At 55.0% G+C, this 14,613-nt stretch overlaps 4 protein-coding genes across 6 annotated transcripts; all 4 read left to right on the forward strand.

Moving 5' to 3' along the window:
- Nucleotides 1-192: 192 nt before the first annotated feature.
- On the forward strand, nucleotides 193-3,538 carry IUM83_11013 (uncharacterized protein; the record flags this gene model as incomplete). Of its 2 annotated transcripts, none has more annotated exons than XM_067935546.1 (2): nucleotides 193-925; nucleotides 1,089-1,099. In XM_067935546.1, 2 exons carry the CDS (start codon nucleotides 193-195, stop codon nucleotides 1,097-1,099), a joined length of 744 nt encoding a protein of 247 aa, XP_067798891.1. The 2 variants fall into 2 exon arrangements, with proteins under 2 accessions (XP_067798891.1, XP_067798892.1); XM_067935547.1 differs by lacking the exon at nucleotides 1,089-1,099 and adding an exon at nucleotides 3,491-3,538 and having other exon boundaries at nucleotides 205-1,080.
- A 113-nt stretch (nucleotides 3,539-3,651) lies between these two features.
- On the forward strand, nucleotides 3,652-4,306 carry IUM83_11014 (uncharacterized protein; the record flags this gene model as incomplete). Its single annotated transcript, XM_067935548.1, has 2 exons — nucleotides 3,652-4,216; nucleotides 4,278-4,306. 2 exons carry the CDS (start codon nucleotides 3,652-3,654, stop codon nucleotides 4,304-4,306), a joined length of 594 nt encoding a protein of 197 aa, XP_067798831.1.
- A 5,595-nt stretch (nucleotides 4,307-9,901) lies between these two features.
- IUM83_11015 (uncharacterized protein) lies at nucleotides 9,902-10,871 on the forward strand (the record flags this gene model as incomplete). Its single annotated transcript, XM_067935549.1, has 2 exons — nucleotides 9,902-10,702; nucleotides 10,785-10,871. 2 exons carry the CDS (start codon nucleotides 9,902-9,904, stop codon nucleotides 10,869-10,871), a joined length of 888 nt encoding a protein of 295 aa, XP_067798830.1.
- Nucleotides 10,872-11,831: 960 nt separating this feature from the next.
- On the forward strand, nucleotides 11,832-14,536 carry IUM83_11016 (DNA replication licensing factor MCM8; the record flags this gene model as incomplete). Of its 2 annotated transcripts, none has more annotated exons than XM_067935551.1 (5): nucleotides 11,832-12,053; nucleotides 12,119-12,624; nucleotides 12,690-12,741; nucleotides 12,810-12,998; nucleotides 13,073-14,536. In XM_067935551.1, 5 exons carry the CDS (start codon nucleotides 11,832-11,834, stop codon nucleotides 14,534-14,536), a joined length of 2,433 nt encoding a protein of 810 aa, XP_067798828.1. The 2 variants fall into 2 exon arrangements, with proteins under 2 accessions (XP_067798828.1, XP_067798829.1); XM_067935550.1 differs by having other exon boundaries at nucleotides 12,134-12,624.
- Between the last annotated feature and the right edge of the window lie 77 nt (nucleotides 14,537-14,613).

The following is a 14,613-nucleotide window of genomic DNA, read 5'->3' on the forward strand; positions in this document are numbered from 1 at the left end:
CATTCCAACATGAATACGACTTTAGACGGGGCCATATAACACTATACACCAGCGAGCCCGACCGCTTACGATACTTGCACGGAGCCGTCGCTTTTGCCTACTTCAAGGGACTCTTCCAAAACTCGCATTTCAACCAATCAGCTAGTCTTATTCCAATTGCAACTTATTGACTGACGTCCAGCGGTGTGTGTCATGGGGACCACCATGGGGACTTGCGGTCCCGGCGTCGCGCCGACGCAGGAGTGCGAGCGGCACAAGGCGCTGTTCCTGAATCTGGCGGAAGAGGCCAAGATGGCGCTGACCGACCTGGGTGCCACTCTGAAGGCGCGCCTCCGCGACGTCGAGCAGCAGAATGAAGACCTCGAAGAGGCCAAGGCCGAGCTGCAGGAGCAGAACGACGAGCTCCAGAAGGAGAAGACACGGCTCGGAGGGAAGGTGCAACAGCTGGATGCCTCGCTGCGCGAGAAGCGAGAGCAGCTGTGGGAAACAATCGAAGATTTCAAGGACGAGGTGAAGGAGAAGAAGAGGGAGGTGCGGGAGGCGGAGGACAGACAAGCGGAGTACCGTCGGGTGGAGTCCGTTCTGCGGGAGGAGCTTGTCTCTCTGCGGAGAGAGATCCACGAGCTGAAGGAGAGTTTCTTGCAAGCTACGACAGGGTTTAATGAGAAGGAACTGCTGGCCTCCGAGGCGCAGGCGCGACTGAGAGAGACTGTGGAGCAGCTTGAACGGCGTTTGAAGACAAAAGACGCGGAGATTGGGTCATTGCAGCTACTGATTCGCGACGAGAAGACGAGCTTCTCACAAGCGAATGCGAGGTTGAATGAGAAGGCCAGCAAGGCTACCGCGAAGAAAGCACGTCTCAAAGAGAAGATGGCGCAGCTTGAGCGACGTCTGGAGGTGCAGAATAAAGCGTTCGAGGAAGAACGTGGGCAGTTGATACAGGAAGCGGCTAAATGGCGGAATGATGCACAGTCGATGCAGACTGCGAACAGTTGCCGGGACGACGCACAGGAAAAGCTGAACTTATCTCTCGATGAAGCCATGCCTCAGTTGCGAAGTCTGTTGAGTGCTTATGATCGGGTACGTAGCAACCAGCTAGGCAAAGCCGCACAAGGCAAAAAAGCTGCAATTTCTACGAAACTCGGACGAGCAGCCGACCTGGATATGTTACAGCGTCTGAAAGAACAGGAGCAAGCTTTTGACCAGGAGCGAGCACAACTACTAGATCAAGCAAGCGAGTCAGCCAAAACTCAACGAGATGCCATTCAACGAAGCTTGATGGAGCGCGAGGGACTGTTGACATGTCCGATCTCGCTTGAACTGTTTGAATTTCCCGTGTTAACTGGGTGCTGCGGCAAGACGTTTTCGTCGGAGGTATTACGACAGGCAGTCAGTCAGAACTCGCTGTGTCCACTTTGCCGCGGGCAGTTGGTATCGACTCACGCAAACCGTGACGTGACGAAACTCGTCGAGCTGCACCGACGGGATCGCTCCGTTTTCGGTATGCCAGCCGCTGAAGAATCCGCCGCAACAACCTCTGTTTCTCATTCGAATGAATATGCAGAGATATCTGCAACGGCAGGCCGTCGGCGGCGAAGCAACGGTACACCAAACGCTTGTCAAAGCCGGCAGAGGGAGCATCGCAGTGAAAGAGTTCAAGCACGATCCGAGGTACCTCATCGCCCGTTCTCAATATCTCGCGCCCAAGGCAATGTTTCGCCGGGTACACCAGTTGCTCCGTCGAACTCTACACCAACCACTACTGTGTCGACCACTGCTACCAGGACCACGGCTACTGACACCAATCAGGGTGTGCAACCATCGGGTCTTCATATTTGTCGACTAGGCAGCGATGGACCGATTGCCGTGCCGAGGAATATGGTACGTTCGGTACTCAGCACACTTCGTTTTCCAAGCGCGCAGTCCCGGTCTACTGGCACAAGTCGTCAACGTTCAAGGTCTAGCGTACACCGGTCTACCGCTAGCAGTTGTCAGCGCGCAAGGTCTAGAGCTACTGATGTTTTGGCTGGTGATTCAACTGCGTCATCAGTAGCCGTGTCAACTGCTGTGACACAACAAGTACGACCGTCTTCTTCTCGTCGTCGAGTTTCAAGATCTAGTACTGGATCGAGTGTTGGAGCGACTACAGTGCCAACGCCAAATTCTGCAGCTTCAAGCAGAAGGCGTACTTCACGTTCAAGTCCACGTCCTTCTATGCTAACTGCGTCAATAACTGAAGAGCTGACACGTGCTGCGTCCGCTGGAGCGAGCTTAGCTGCCACCAATGCTGCGCAGCATTCATTTATAAGCCCCGCAGCTAATGGGTCGCAAAGTAGTCAGCCGTCAAGCACCAGTGGTGCTTTAAACACAGCAGGAGATTCCGCCACTTCGTTGGACGCATGGATGAAGGCGTCATTGGCCCATGATCATCCAGATACAGGGGCATCGGGCCCAACACCAACTACACACCAACTTCCAAGATCAAGTAAGAGACTGGATGTCGCTTCAGCTACTGCGCCAAGGTCTGCCAGAAGTGCCACGTCAAGCACGGCAAGATCAGCCACGCCTACCGCCATCCCATCGACTACGGCTGCGCCACGTCGACCATTCCGGTTTTCGGCCACACAAGACGACTCAGCGCTTGGCCGCGTGAAGCACGAGTCTCCCCGCCTGACAGCTAGCCAGCCAGCTCCCCGCCAATCGTTAAGCGCTCTCGCGCGGAGCGTGACGTCCCTCGAAGACCTCCTGGGCTCGGACTTCGAATCCATCTCGGATTCCGACTAAAAGGGCAACAAGAAGTTGAAGTTTAGATTTGCAGTGGTACTCAATTTATTTGGACGAACCAACCAATCACGTCTTAGAGCTGGAGCAACTACGCGCAACTTTGAGACAGGAGCCTCGACTCCAGGTGCAGGTACGCCGAGAGCTTACAGTGAAGATAGTGGCGGCAGGGAGGGAGGCCGAAGAGAGCCGGGCTTGGAAGAACTGCAGACGGAACTAAGAGACTAGAATGTTGCGTTCGAGCAAGAACGGAAGATGTGGGGGCTGCAAAGAAAATCAACGCTCAGCGCGTTGCTGGAGACGACTATTTCCCACCTGCGTGCCTTACTGGAGACTTATGAACAAGAGAAGCAAGGGGCAGATGCATCTCCAGCAAGTCAATGCCTTTGAAGAGCAAGGCTCGACTTCAGATCCGAGCGAACGGCTGCAAGAGCAGCAGAATGCATTTAATCAAGAGCGAACGAAGCTTCTGGAGCAAGTTAGTGACGCGGCGCGAACCCAGACAGACATTCATCGCCAAAACTTGCTGGCAGTTCTGACGTGCCCCATATCGCTTGAGCGTTTCGACAATCCCGTGGTGACCGAGTGCTGGAATAACCTGGGCTCGAAACCCTTCTTCAGATTATGAGCGAAGAATCACAAGAGCGGTAGCACGTGCTGTACCTATTGTGGGGCCACCCCCACCTCTTTCTGCCCCATTCTGGGCTAGCCGCTTCCAGATGACTCCGGCGGTGGCATTGACTCGGATACGGACTAAGTGAGGTTTTGTTTCGTGGCTGCAAATGCTGCAGTTGAAGTTGTTCGCTAATCGCATTTTTTCAACCACGCAGCCAATCAGCAGTCAGAACAGCTCCCTGCTTCCAAGACACGATGGGATCGCGCGAGCATAGCTTCCTCTCGCCGACTTCCGACCCGCGCGAGCAGCAGAGCGCCCGGGAGCTGGCCGAAGAGTCCAAGACGGCTCTGGTGGACCTGGAGATCATCCTCAAGCGACGCACCGAGACGCTGGAGCAGCAGATCAAGGACAAGCACCGCGAGACAATAACCTTAAGTCGAGAGAAGGAGGACGTCGAGCACAAGCTGCAGGATGAGCGCCTCGCCTACGCCAGCAAGCGAGAGCAGCTCTGGAATGAAATAGAGCAAGGCGAGATGGCCCTGGAGTGCAAGAACGAAGCCGTGCAGCGGCTGGAGCGACGTCTTGGTGCGCAAGCAAGGGAATTCGCCGAAGATAAGCGTCACCTGCAGCGGCAGCTTCAGGACCTACAGGCGAATATCACACAAACCGCCAATAAACTCATTGAGAAGGATGCTGAGGCTAAGTCAAGGCAAGAACAGCTCCAGCGGGAGGTGGAGAGGCTGCAGGAGCAGCTCAGGGAGCAGAGCGCAGCATTTGAACAGCAACGCGCGCAGTGGACGCAGCAAGGAACTGCCGCAGGTGGTCGGGATATGCGGGAGTTGAAGTCATCGCTTTTGAGGGCGGTGCCTCATTTGCGCAGTCTATTGGAAGCTTGCGATCGACAGCTAGGGGATAATGATGCACGTCCACAGCATGCTGGTAATAAGCAAGTTCAAGCTCAAGAGGCTTCTTTGGCTGGCGCGACGGTTGATTTGACGCAGGCTGGAAATGACACTCCGCCACCGAGCGGGCAAGAATTCAATGAAGAGCGCGCTCAGTTACTGGAGCAAGCAAGCGATGCTGCCAGGACTCAATATGACATTAGCCTCCGCAATTTGGCACAGCGGGAAGCAGTGCTAACGTGTCCGATATCCTTGGAGTTGTTTGCGAATCCTGTGGTGACAACATGCTGTGGGAAGACGTTCTCGTCGGATGGACTGCGTCAAGCACTAAGGAGAAGCTCTCTGTGTCCATTCTGCCGTGCATCGGATGTTTTGTTTTGTCCGAACCGCGACGTGGCAAAACTGGTGGAGCTCCATCGCGCGGAGCGTTCAGTCCTCGGACTACCGGAACTCCCAGTACCAAGCAGCGAGGAAGCGGAAGAGCAAGATGCGCGTACAACCGACGCCAGTCGCTTCTATCCTAGTCGAAGCCCACCTAGCACACGTCAAAGTCGGTTTCGCGATCATCGTAGCGAACGAGTGCACGCACGTTCGGGTGTTTCTCGTCGTCAACCAACACGACAAGGAGTTGACGCGACAATTGTGGCAACTGTTGGCTCTCATCGTCACAGGTTCTCTTATGTCTCGCGCGCTGGTGCCACTGAAGGTGACCAAAGTCAGAGGGCACGGTCGCACCAAAGTGGTGAGCAACCACCTACTTTACCAACGAGTACTGCCGCCATGGCGGATCCCAGTATTAGCACGACAAGAGGTGCGTCGACCAGAAATCGCCGAGAGCTCGTGCGATCACAAACAAGAGAAAGCAGTGATCCGCGCTTAATAATCCCTGTGCGACACTCTGGGCTGCGGTTTAGATTCTCTTATTATTCGCAGGCTGGTGCCGATGCAAGTGGTCAAAGCTCAAGGGCAGAGCCGCAGCAAAGTGTTGACGGCAGATCTGACGATGTTGCGCTTGCCCAGTTAGCTTCGCAAAATGGCTCCGCATCCAGTTTGCCGCCAAGCCAGCCTGCTTCTAGCCAACAATGGCCAAGCAGTACGGGACGCCTCGCGGCGACATCGACTACTTATATGTACGATTCGAGCTCGTCGAGCTCAAGCTCAAGCTCCGATTCAAGCTCCGCCTCGAGTCCCGGCGCAGACCCGTACTGAAAATCGCTATCATGTCAACAAGGCACACCGTCGGCATGCACCATGCATCTCACGTACATGTAGCATTTCAAATGCATCGGCTAATCAATGGTACGTAACCTCAACACATTCATGAGCTGCTCGGCTCGAGCTCGCGGGGCTCAGCCCCACGTTTAGCCAATTAGTGGGGGGATCCCGTTTCCATCATAGATTGCACCATCATGAGCGCGATGGGCCAGGAAGAGCAAGCGTATGCTGCTCTCCAGCACCTGGTGGAGCACGAGCACCAAGCCTTGGAGCGAGACCTGGAGGAGCAGCACCAACATTTCGCGACCAAGAGAGAGAGAGCAATCGTGGGGAGAGATCCGCCAGAAAGCGGAGGCTCTCCAACTCAAGAACAGCGACATCAAGCGACTGCAGGGGCATCTGCGCGAGAAGGAAACCGAGTATAAATCGGAGCGATGACGAGCTGATGAGCTGCAGCGTGCTGTGGACAGTATCGCCGAGCAACTGCAGGCGGACGCGGAGATGAAAGCGCAAAATGAGACTCTGCAGTGACAGATTCACGACCAGCAGGTGTCGGCCACGACGAGATTGAGTGAGCAAGAGACGCTGGCCAACACGGACAAGTTGCGTCTTGAGAACAAGGTGGCATACCTCGAGAGGCAGTTGAGCGAGCAGAATACGCTGCTTGAACAGGAGCGGGCACAATTGCCGCAGCAAAGCAGTCGACGTAAGAGTGTCCACGACGATATCCGCTCATTACTGGAGAGTGCCATGCCTCACTTTCGGAGGTTGATGGAGGCGTATGAACGCAACCATGGCCAAGCTGAGAGTTCCTCTGAGCCTGTTGACCTGACTGCAGATACTCCCGCAATTCAGACCACAACGCGGGTCAAGACTTGACCAACCATCTGAATGAGCAGCAAAGCGCGTTTAATCAAGAGTGAGCCCGGTTGTTGGAGGAAGCAACGACGCAGCCAGAACGCAACAGGATATTAGCAGGCAAAATCTTATGGGGCGCGAGGCAGTCCTGGCATGCCCCATCTCGCTGGATCTGTTTGAGAATTCCGTTGTGACCGAATGCTGCGGCAAGACCTTTTCGCCCGATACGTGGAGCCAGAGGCGAAGCATTTGTTGTCCCTTTTGCTGCTCATCCAGCGCGTCGGCTCATGCAAACCGCGACGTAGCAAAGCTGGTAGAGCTGCATCGCGCGGAACGCTCCGTTCTTGGACTCCCGGCCATCCCGGAGCCAACCCCAACAACTGCCACGTCTCGTCCAAGCGATTCATCTACTCCGGCGCTTGGTAGCGGGTTGCACGGACGGACCGAAGCCTCTAACACTCGCCAAAGTCGCCACCGGACGCATCACAGTCGAAGGGTGCACGCACGCGCAGAAATTCCGCGTAGTCGAGCCTCAACCACTATGGAACCGACACCGGAGCCAATTCCGGCAAATACGACTGCAGCACCCCAGGAAGCTCGACCTTTTCGTCGCCTCCAAGAGCTTCGCATACTGGTGCGTCAAGCGCCACACCCGATCCATTATTGTCTACGCCAACGTCTACCAGAGATGGCCTCGCAACCCCAAGTGTCTCGACAAGAAATACTTCAGGCATCACTAGACTTTCGTGTCGACATTTTCACTCACAATCAAGGACACTGCATAGCATTTTCGATGCCTGGGAAAGAAGTGATCGATGACCACGCCACCTGTCGCTCAAAGAACGTGCCTCTGACACTCGGAGTGCCGCTCCGAGTGCTGCATCACTTGAATGCGTATCTGAATGCGATGTATCTGAAGGAGATCGATTCGAGCCGCTATCCTCACTAGATTCTGCTCTCCTGGCTGCTGAACTTGACGCGTTGGACAGGAGGCTGGAAGAAGTGTCTCGCAAGGCACGAAATACTCGCCGCTAACGGTCCATTGCGCCCCACCCAAAAGGCTAGCCATTTGACTCGGCATCAGACACGGAGATCACGGCAACAAGCGGAGATCTCGCATCTTGGCGCAGAGACCTACAGTGCTCAGATGCCACTTAAGCAATGGTGTGACTACGGTGGTCCCGTCGATGAAGTGCACGATTTCGAGCGGATGGGCGACGTGAGCCGCGGTCGTGACTTGGACCGCCAGTCGAAGCCGCCGAGCCGCCTATGTACTGTCCTATCGCTGGAAACTTGGTCCAAGTGCAGCTCTCGAGCTAAAAGGCAAGTTGAAGTGTATATAAATTTAATGAAATGGGTCGAGCCGAATCACGCAGCCGTCAGGATCGTGTTGCAGTTGCCCCGCCCAACTCAGAGAGGCTAGCAAGCTCGGCGTTTATGATATCAGCTGGTTTAGTTTTGACAGCCCAGGTTTTTCAGCCTCAACTCAATAGCTAATCGTTTTTGCTTCGAAGCCACTCGAAACGAAAAGTGAAGTCGGCACCTACAGAACAAAAAACAAAAAACAGGTGAACGTCAGAAAAAAAAAAAAAAAAACACCAAAACTTTGCTCTACGGTGTGAAACACGATACTGACCGAAATGCTCGAGATCATATTGCAATACGAGGAGCATAAGGTTGAATAGCATTGCTTGAACCACCCACATCTCCGTTTCAAGGACAAACGCCAGCTGATACAATGGAGAGAACCCGAATCGGCGGTGCAGAAGCGTGTTGAAAAACAGCAATAACCCGATTCCCATCACCGCAAACAGCGAAATATTTGACACACACTCCATGTTCCAGTTGCCAGCACCACCAGGATAGTACACAACATTTGGCAAGTGCTCCAGCGTGGACTTGAAGATCAGAAATACTATCGGCACAATGACCTCAACATACTGAACAAGCGTCACAAATTCGGAAGCCTAATTCCTTGGACCACGACTTTTATCGACCTGTGGCTACGCCCCTGGGTAGTTTGATGTTTGGCAAGTTGTTCTGGCGGCGTCTTTAATGAGACTACCGCGGCGGAATTTTCCGCACATGGCGTAATGGAAGCGCTTCGTATACGTAGGCTTGCGGGACGCTGTATGGTGCTCAATCGACCATCCTGTTCGTAACCCCAACTAGAATATTTCCACCGGCTGGTTATATCGTCTCTACTTCTGTATACTCCTGATGAATCGAGAACACGAAGCCGTTCGAGTATGGTTGCCGTGAGTGGATACGGCAGGCACGCCCACAATCGAACTTCTTCCAGAGATTTCGGCGGCAATAATGCCGAGTTCTGCGTTGCGTCAAGAATGATCAGCAGCAGGTTGGTCGAGCCCGTGAACACGTCCAATTTCTTGCCAGTGAGTGTCTGCGAGCTTCTCTGTGCGTCAAGCAGCTTAAGAAGAGCTTTCCCGTTTGCACTCATCGCTCGGAATTGGAACAGTAACTGGCCAATGTTCACTCCGGTGAATAGCAGCATTAAGTAGATGGACCTTGACGTCGACACGCACACCGCAATGAATAGTGTACTCAAGAAATCCACGGACAACGTCACTAGTACTGGCATGACGTCTTCAAGAGCTCGGGTTTTGCGCACAATAACATGTCTTGCGGTAAACTTCCAAATAACCAATATAATAACCGTAACACCCCGATACGCGACTGGTACAAGGTTATACAACACTTTGTAGAATGGGAATGAGAGGGAAAGTATCATAAAGGGGCCGTAGAAGCGGTTGTATCGGTCATACTGTCTTTTCGATGGGGAATTCTTCGCAAATATCGCTGGCCCAAGTACGGCCATAGTCGTTAGCGAGCCGTAAATTCTACGTGGAATTGCGCCAATTTGAATCATGAATGGGATTGGGAATCCAACTTTGCTCGCAAAAAGAAGACATGTCGCCACGAACGCAACAGCGACCCCCAACGACACGACCGTTCTCTTGAGAATGGGGAAATTGAGCTCTGGTATCAGTCTGGCAATTTGAAACTTGATAACAAAACCGATCACAGTGTGCATCACGAACAACCGTAGCCAGAAGACCCAGTTGGCGGCCCACCCTTCTGCTGGTAGTCGAAGTGGGAAACTCTCCACCACCAAAGCTGTCAGTAACGCAGGAATGGGCGACAACACGCAAAAGAATACGACCCGGCTGATAGATGCCGTTTTGCAGTACAAATTGAGGCTCTCGAGGCGTTCAATGGAGTACGCACCTTGATTTTCGATTTGGATGGCCTCCCATTTCTCCGTGACTCGTTTCCAGACTGACTTTCGTGGTAGAGCTTCCCGAGCAAGCGTGCTCTCAGAAGACGCAACATACACGGCTTGTTTCCACGGCTCCACCTGTGCCATTCTGCGTGATGCTTCCAGGAGTGATGCCACTAAGACCAAACTAGCTAAATAAAGTATGCGTGGTAGGTTTGAAAAAAAAAAAACAATCTACAAATGTACCAAAACGTCAGTCAACTACTTCCCAAAAAGTGCACTAACGTGATGCAGACGCGCGGGCGGCGCCAGCAGCAGAGCGCGCAGAAGGAGCTGGTGCTGGCGCTGGCGGAAGAGGCCAAGGCCGTCGTGCTGGAGCTCGGCGTCACCCTGAACCAGCGCTTCCGCAACCGCGGGCCGCCGCAGCAGACGCAGCGCGTCCTGCGGCGCAAGAACGAGCTCGTCACGCGGCTGGAGCAGTTCGTGAGCGAGCAGCAGAGCGGCAGAGGCAACGCCGACGAAGACGACGCCCAAGAAGACCTCCAGGCCGCCGTCGACAGACTGCAGAAGCAGCTGCAGGACCAGAGCGCGGCCTTCCAGCAGGAGCGCGCGCGTCTGCAGCAGCAGGCGACGGTCACGCTCAAAGCTCAGGCCGAGCTCAGCTCCTCCCTCAACAGCGTCCTGCCGCAGCTACGCGGACTACTGGACGCCTACGAGAGGGAGCGAGGGCAGCACGTCGACCTGACTGAGGACACTGCAGCTATTACTGCTGCTGCTGCAACTGCAAGTACAAGTACGCGCACTGTCACGCTGACGCAAACTTCCGAGTCTAACCGAGATTTAAACCAGAGGCTCACGGACCTGCAGACGGCGTTTGACGCGGAGAGAGCCCAGTTGCTGGAGCAAGCCAGTGACGCAGCCAATACCCAGCAACACATCTCGCGCAGGAACCTGACGGAGAGAGAAGCTGCGCTGACCTGCCCGATCTCGCTGGACTTGTTCGAGAACCCCGTGGTGACGGAATGCTGTGGGAAAACGTTCTCGTCGGCGGCGCTGACTCAGGCGCTGAGACGCAGTTCGCAGTGCCCGGTGTGTCGCTCGCGCAGGGTGACGAGTCATGCCAATCGAGACATGGCAAATCTGGTGGAACTTCATCGCAATGAACGCTCAGTCCTTGGGTTGGCCGACAATGCTGCACCCAGCGCCTCAGTCGTCGCTACTAGTGCTGATGAGAGGTCGGCGACAGAAGAAAGGCTGACTGGACCAGCTGAAGCATCAGGCCGCGGGCGGCAATTGGTGACCTCAGCCGCGCGTGAAAGCCAACTCCGAGACCAACGCAACCAACGAGTCCAAGCTCGATCTGCCGTCCCTCATCGGACAGCCACCCGATCGAACGCATCGTCTACTTCCACCCTACCGGCAAGCAATAGGGGGCGACGTCGAGGACGGACTTCTAACTCGCGCCGTCGTCGTTCGTCACGGACAAGTCCGTCACCAGCGTCGTCGGCTACTGCGAGCTCGCAAGCAGTTTCGAGGACCGATACGACGTCAAACACAGCAAGCGCCACCATATTGAGGGGCGTGCAAAACCCGTCGCGGAGACCGATGAATACTGCGGCGGCGATACCTAGCACGACTGACTACTCCTACATCCGCAACTGGCAGCCACTGCCCTTCTTGGCCAGTAACACTGGAAACTCATCGTATCGATCTGCCCCAAGTTCGAGCATCGCTCCGGCGCGGCCAACCAGTTCCACACGCTATGGCCGCGCACCCGCTGTTGGTGGCCTAAATGATTTCCCCCAGTACCGGTACCCGAGAATCGGATACAACAGCTCGGATTCAGAGTACTAGTGCTCCAAAAGCGCTGGCTAGCTGGTAGTTACTGTAGTGGCAGTGAACAAGGAAACGAGGCGTTCAAGAACGCAAGTTTGCTAGATCGAAAAAAAAGAGTTCTCGACGCTGCTCGAAGATTTCATGTCGTCTGAGCTGGCAGACGCCGGTACTGTCCCCTTTGAACGTACGGAATTCGTTTCCTTGAGCAGCGCACCGGGTTTGGTGATTCCCAAGCACCAACCAGAGAAAGTGTCAGGATACGCACTCGTCTTGGCCGACAAGTAAACTTCAACTTTACTCCAGCTTCGACTCAGACCGTCTCAGGTCCCATCGACACCTGATCCCAATTCAATAATACCTGATTCCATCACTTTGCTTTACCATGCGCCAATATGGCACGTCCCCTAGCAGCCTCGTGGACGCCGCCACGTGCGTGTGGAACCAGTACTACCCGGAGGACCACAACATCGGCACGCGGCAGCCCGGAGAGACCCGCTCGGCGCAGTACTACAGCCCCATCAGCGACACGGACGGCCGCTTCCAAGCCGCGCTCACCTTCCTCACCTGCTTCCGCGACGGCGCGCAGTGGGCGCCGCTGCTGCAAGTAATACGGTCCCGTTGCCGCTGCAATACGATAACTACAATACTAATATTATATTATGTCGCTAGTGCGACCTGACGCAGCCGAACGTGACGGTGGTGTGGCTGCCCTACGCGGAGCTCATCCGCACGGGCACAGCGGACTTCGAGCGCGCGCTGACCGAGAACATCGAGGACGTGCTGCTGTGTCTGGGCATCGCGCTGTGCATGCGGCGCCACGAGCTGCGCGTGGAGGCGGAGGAGGACGTCGCCCGGCAGCGCAGCGTGCCCGTGGACCGGACCAAGATCACGGTTCGCCTCCACGGCGTGACGCCCGTGCTGCCAATTGCGGCGCTGAAGGCGGACGTGGTGAACCAGTTCGTGAGTGTCGTGGGGACGGTGGTGAGGGTGAGCGCCATCAAACCGCTGGTCACGAGGTGCGACTTCGTCTGCGCCAAGTGCAACGAAGCCACGTCGCGAGCCTTCCCGGACGGCAAGTTCGTTCCGCCGCAGAGATGCGAGACCGCGCCGTGCCGAGGAAGAACGCTGCTGCCGAATCGATCGTCGGTGGACACGGTGGACTACCAAAAGATCAAGTGAGTCTGGCGGAGGTGTTTATTGGTTGCGGGTGTTTATCTGACGAGGTCGCTGCTGGTGTTAGGCTTCAGGAGATGGAAACCACGGATGTTGGACCCGGCCGCATGCCTAGAATGGTGCGTTTTTGCGGAGAAGATCTTGAGATGATATGGCCACGGGGCTAACGTAAATTGTTGGTGCGTAGATTGAGGTGGAGTTGTATGAAGACCTCGTTGATACCTGCATTCCTGGAAACGTGGTGACGATCTCTGGCATCGTAAAGAGCATCAACTCGGAGATCCACGAAGGAAGATATGGCAAGCGTGCACAAGCGAATAGTCTGTATATTCTGTATATCTGCGCCAACTCAGTTGAGAACTCAGCCAAGGTGAGTGCTGATGTTTGTTTGTTGCTTAACTATCCAGCTGTCTGATTCGTCATATTTGTCCTGGGTTCCCATTCCTTCAGGTTGATAAAGACAAGGACAAAGCGTCGGATATCGATTTCACGAAGGAGGACCTGGAGCAAATCAGCAACATCATCAATCAGGGCAATGTGTTCGACCGCCTGGTCCACTCACTGTGTCCCGGAATTTACCGCAATGATATCGTAAAAGCGGGTTTGATCCTCGCACTACTCGGTGGAACGCGGAATACCGATGATAAAGATACCACATGCGTGCGCAGAGCAGACTCTCACGTGCTGGTCGTTGGAGATCCAGGTTTGGGTAAAAGCCAAATGCTTCGGGCAGTATCTATGGTTGCGCCGCGAGCAGTGTACGTGGGCGGAAACACTACTACCACGACTGGTTTGACAGTCACAATGGTGAAGGATGGATCTGGCGACTACGCACTGGAAGCTGGCGCGCTCGTTCTCGCAGACCAGGGCGTATGTTGTATTGACGAATTCGACAAAATGGGCATCGACTACCAGGCGTTGTTGGAAGCAATGGAGCAGCAGAGTATCAGCATTGCCAAAGCGGGCATCGTGTGCAATCTTAATGCGCGGACTTCTGTTATTGCTGCTGCCAATCCAAGCGGTGGTCATTACGATCGCAGCCGCTCAGTGGGGGAGAATCTCAAGATGAAAGCCGCGTTGCTATCTCGCTTCGATCTCGTCTTCATTCTGCTTGACCGACCAGACGAAGAGCGGGATCGACTCCTGTCGGAGCACGTGATGAACTCGCACGCTCGCGGTAGGCGGAAATCAAGGAAGCGCATGCGAGATACTAGTGCGCCAATGGGTGCTTGGAGCTCCAGAAGCTACGCGGATGAACCGCCTGCAAGTGGCTACGACGAGGCTCCAACGTCGGACCACCAGTTGCTGTCACACCGTCTTCGTCACAATGCGGCTGAGTACAGCATGAGTCCAATCCCGCTCTACTTTGTGCGCAAGTTCATCGCCTACGCTCGTCGATACGTCCACCCACGGCTATCATCCGAGGCCGCCGCAGTGCTTCAAAAGAAGTACCTGGAGCTTCGTTCGGCAGGTGAAGGCCAGCAGAACCCGACCGACAGTATCCCGATCACAACACGTCAGCTGGAGTCGCTGATTCGCCTCTCACAAGCCCGCGCCCGAGCCGAACTGGCCGAGACCGTCTCCGCCGAGCACGCCCAAGACGTCGTCGACATCATGCAGGAGTGTCTGCTGGACACTCTAGTCACAGAGGACGGGAACTTGGACTTCGGACGCAGCGGGGGCATGAGTCTGGCCAAGAAAGTGAAGGCGTACGTGGCGCGCCTCATGAAAGCCGCCGCCCGACGCAACACTTCGCTGTTTACTATGGACGACCTGCTGGAAGTGGCCGACAGCATGGGCTTGAAGGTGGACGACTTCCGCGACTTCGTGGACATCCTCCGCAACGAGTGCTACCTGCTGAAGAAAGGTCCCGGGCAGTTCAAAGTGCAGGTGTCCTCGTACAACATGATGTGACGCTAGAGTACCACAAGTATTAAGGACAAGAGGGGGGTCACTTTATATTCCCATCTCCACCACAAAAGGCGAGAGGT

Source organism: Phytophthora cinnamomi (genome assembly GCF_018691715.1).
Source record: "Phytophthora cinnamomi strain GKB4 chromosome Unknown Contig7, whole genome shotgun sequence".
Lineage (NCBI taxonomy): Eukaryota > Oomycota > Peronosporomycetes > Peronosporales > Peronosporaceae > Phytophthora > Phytophthora cinnamomi.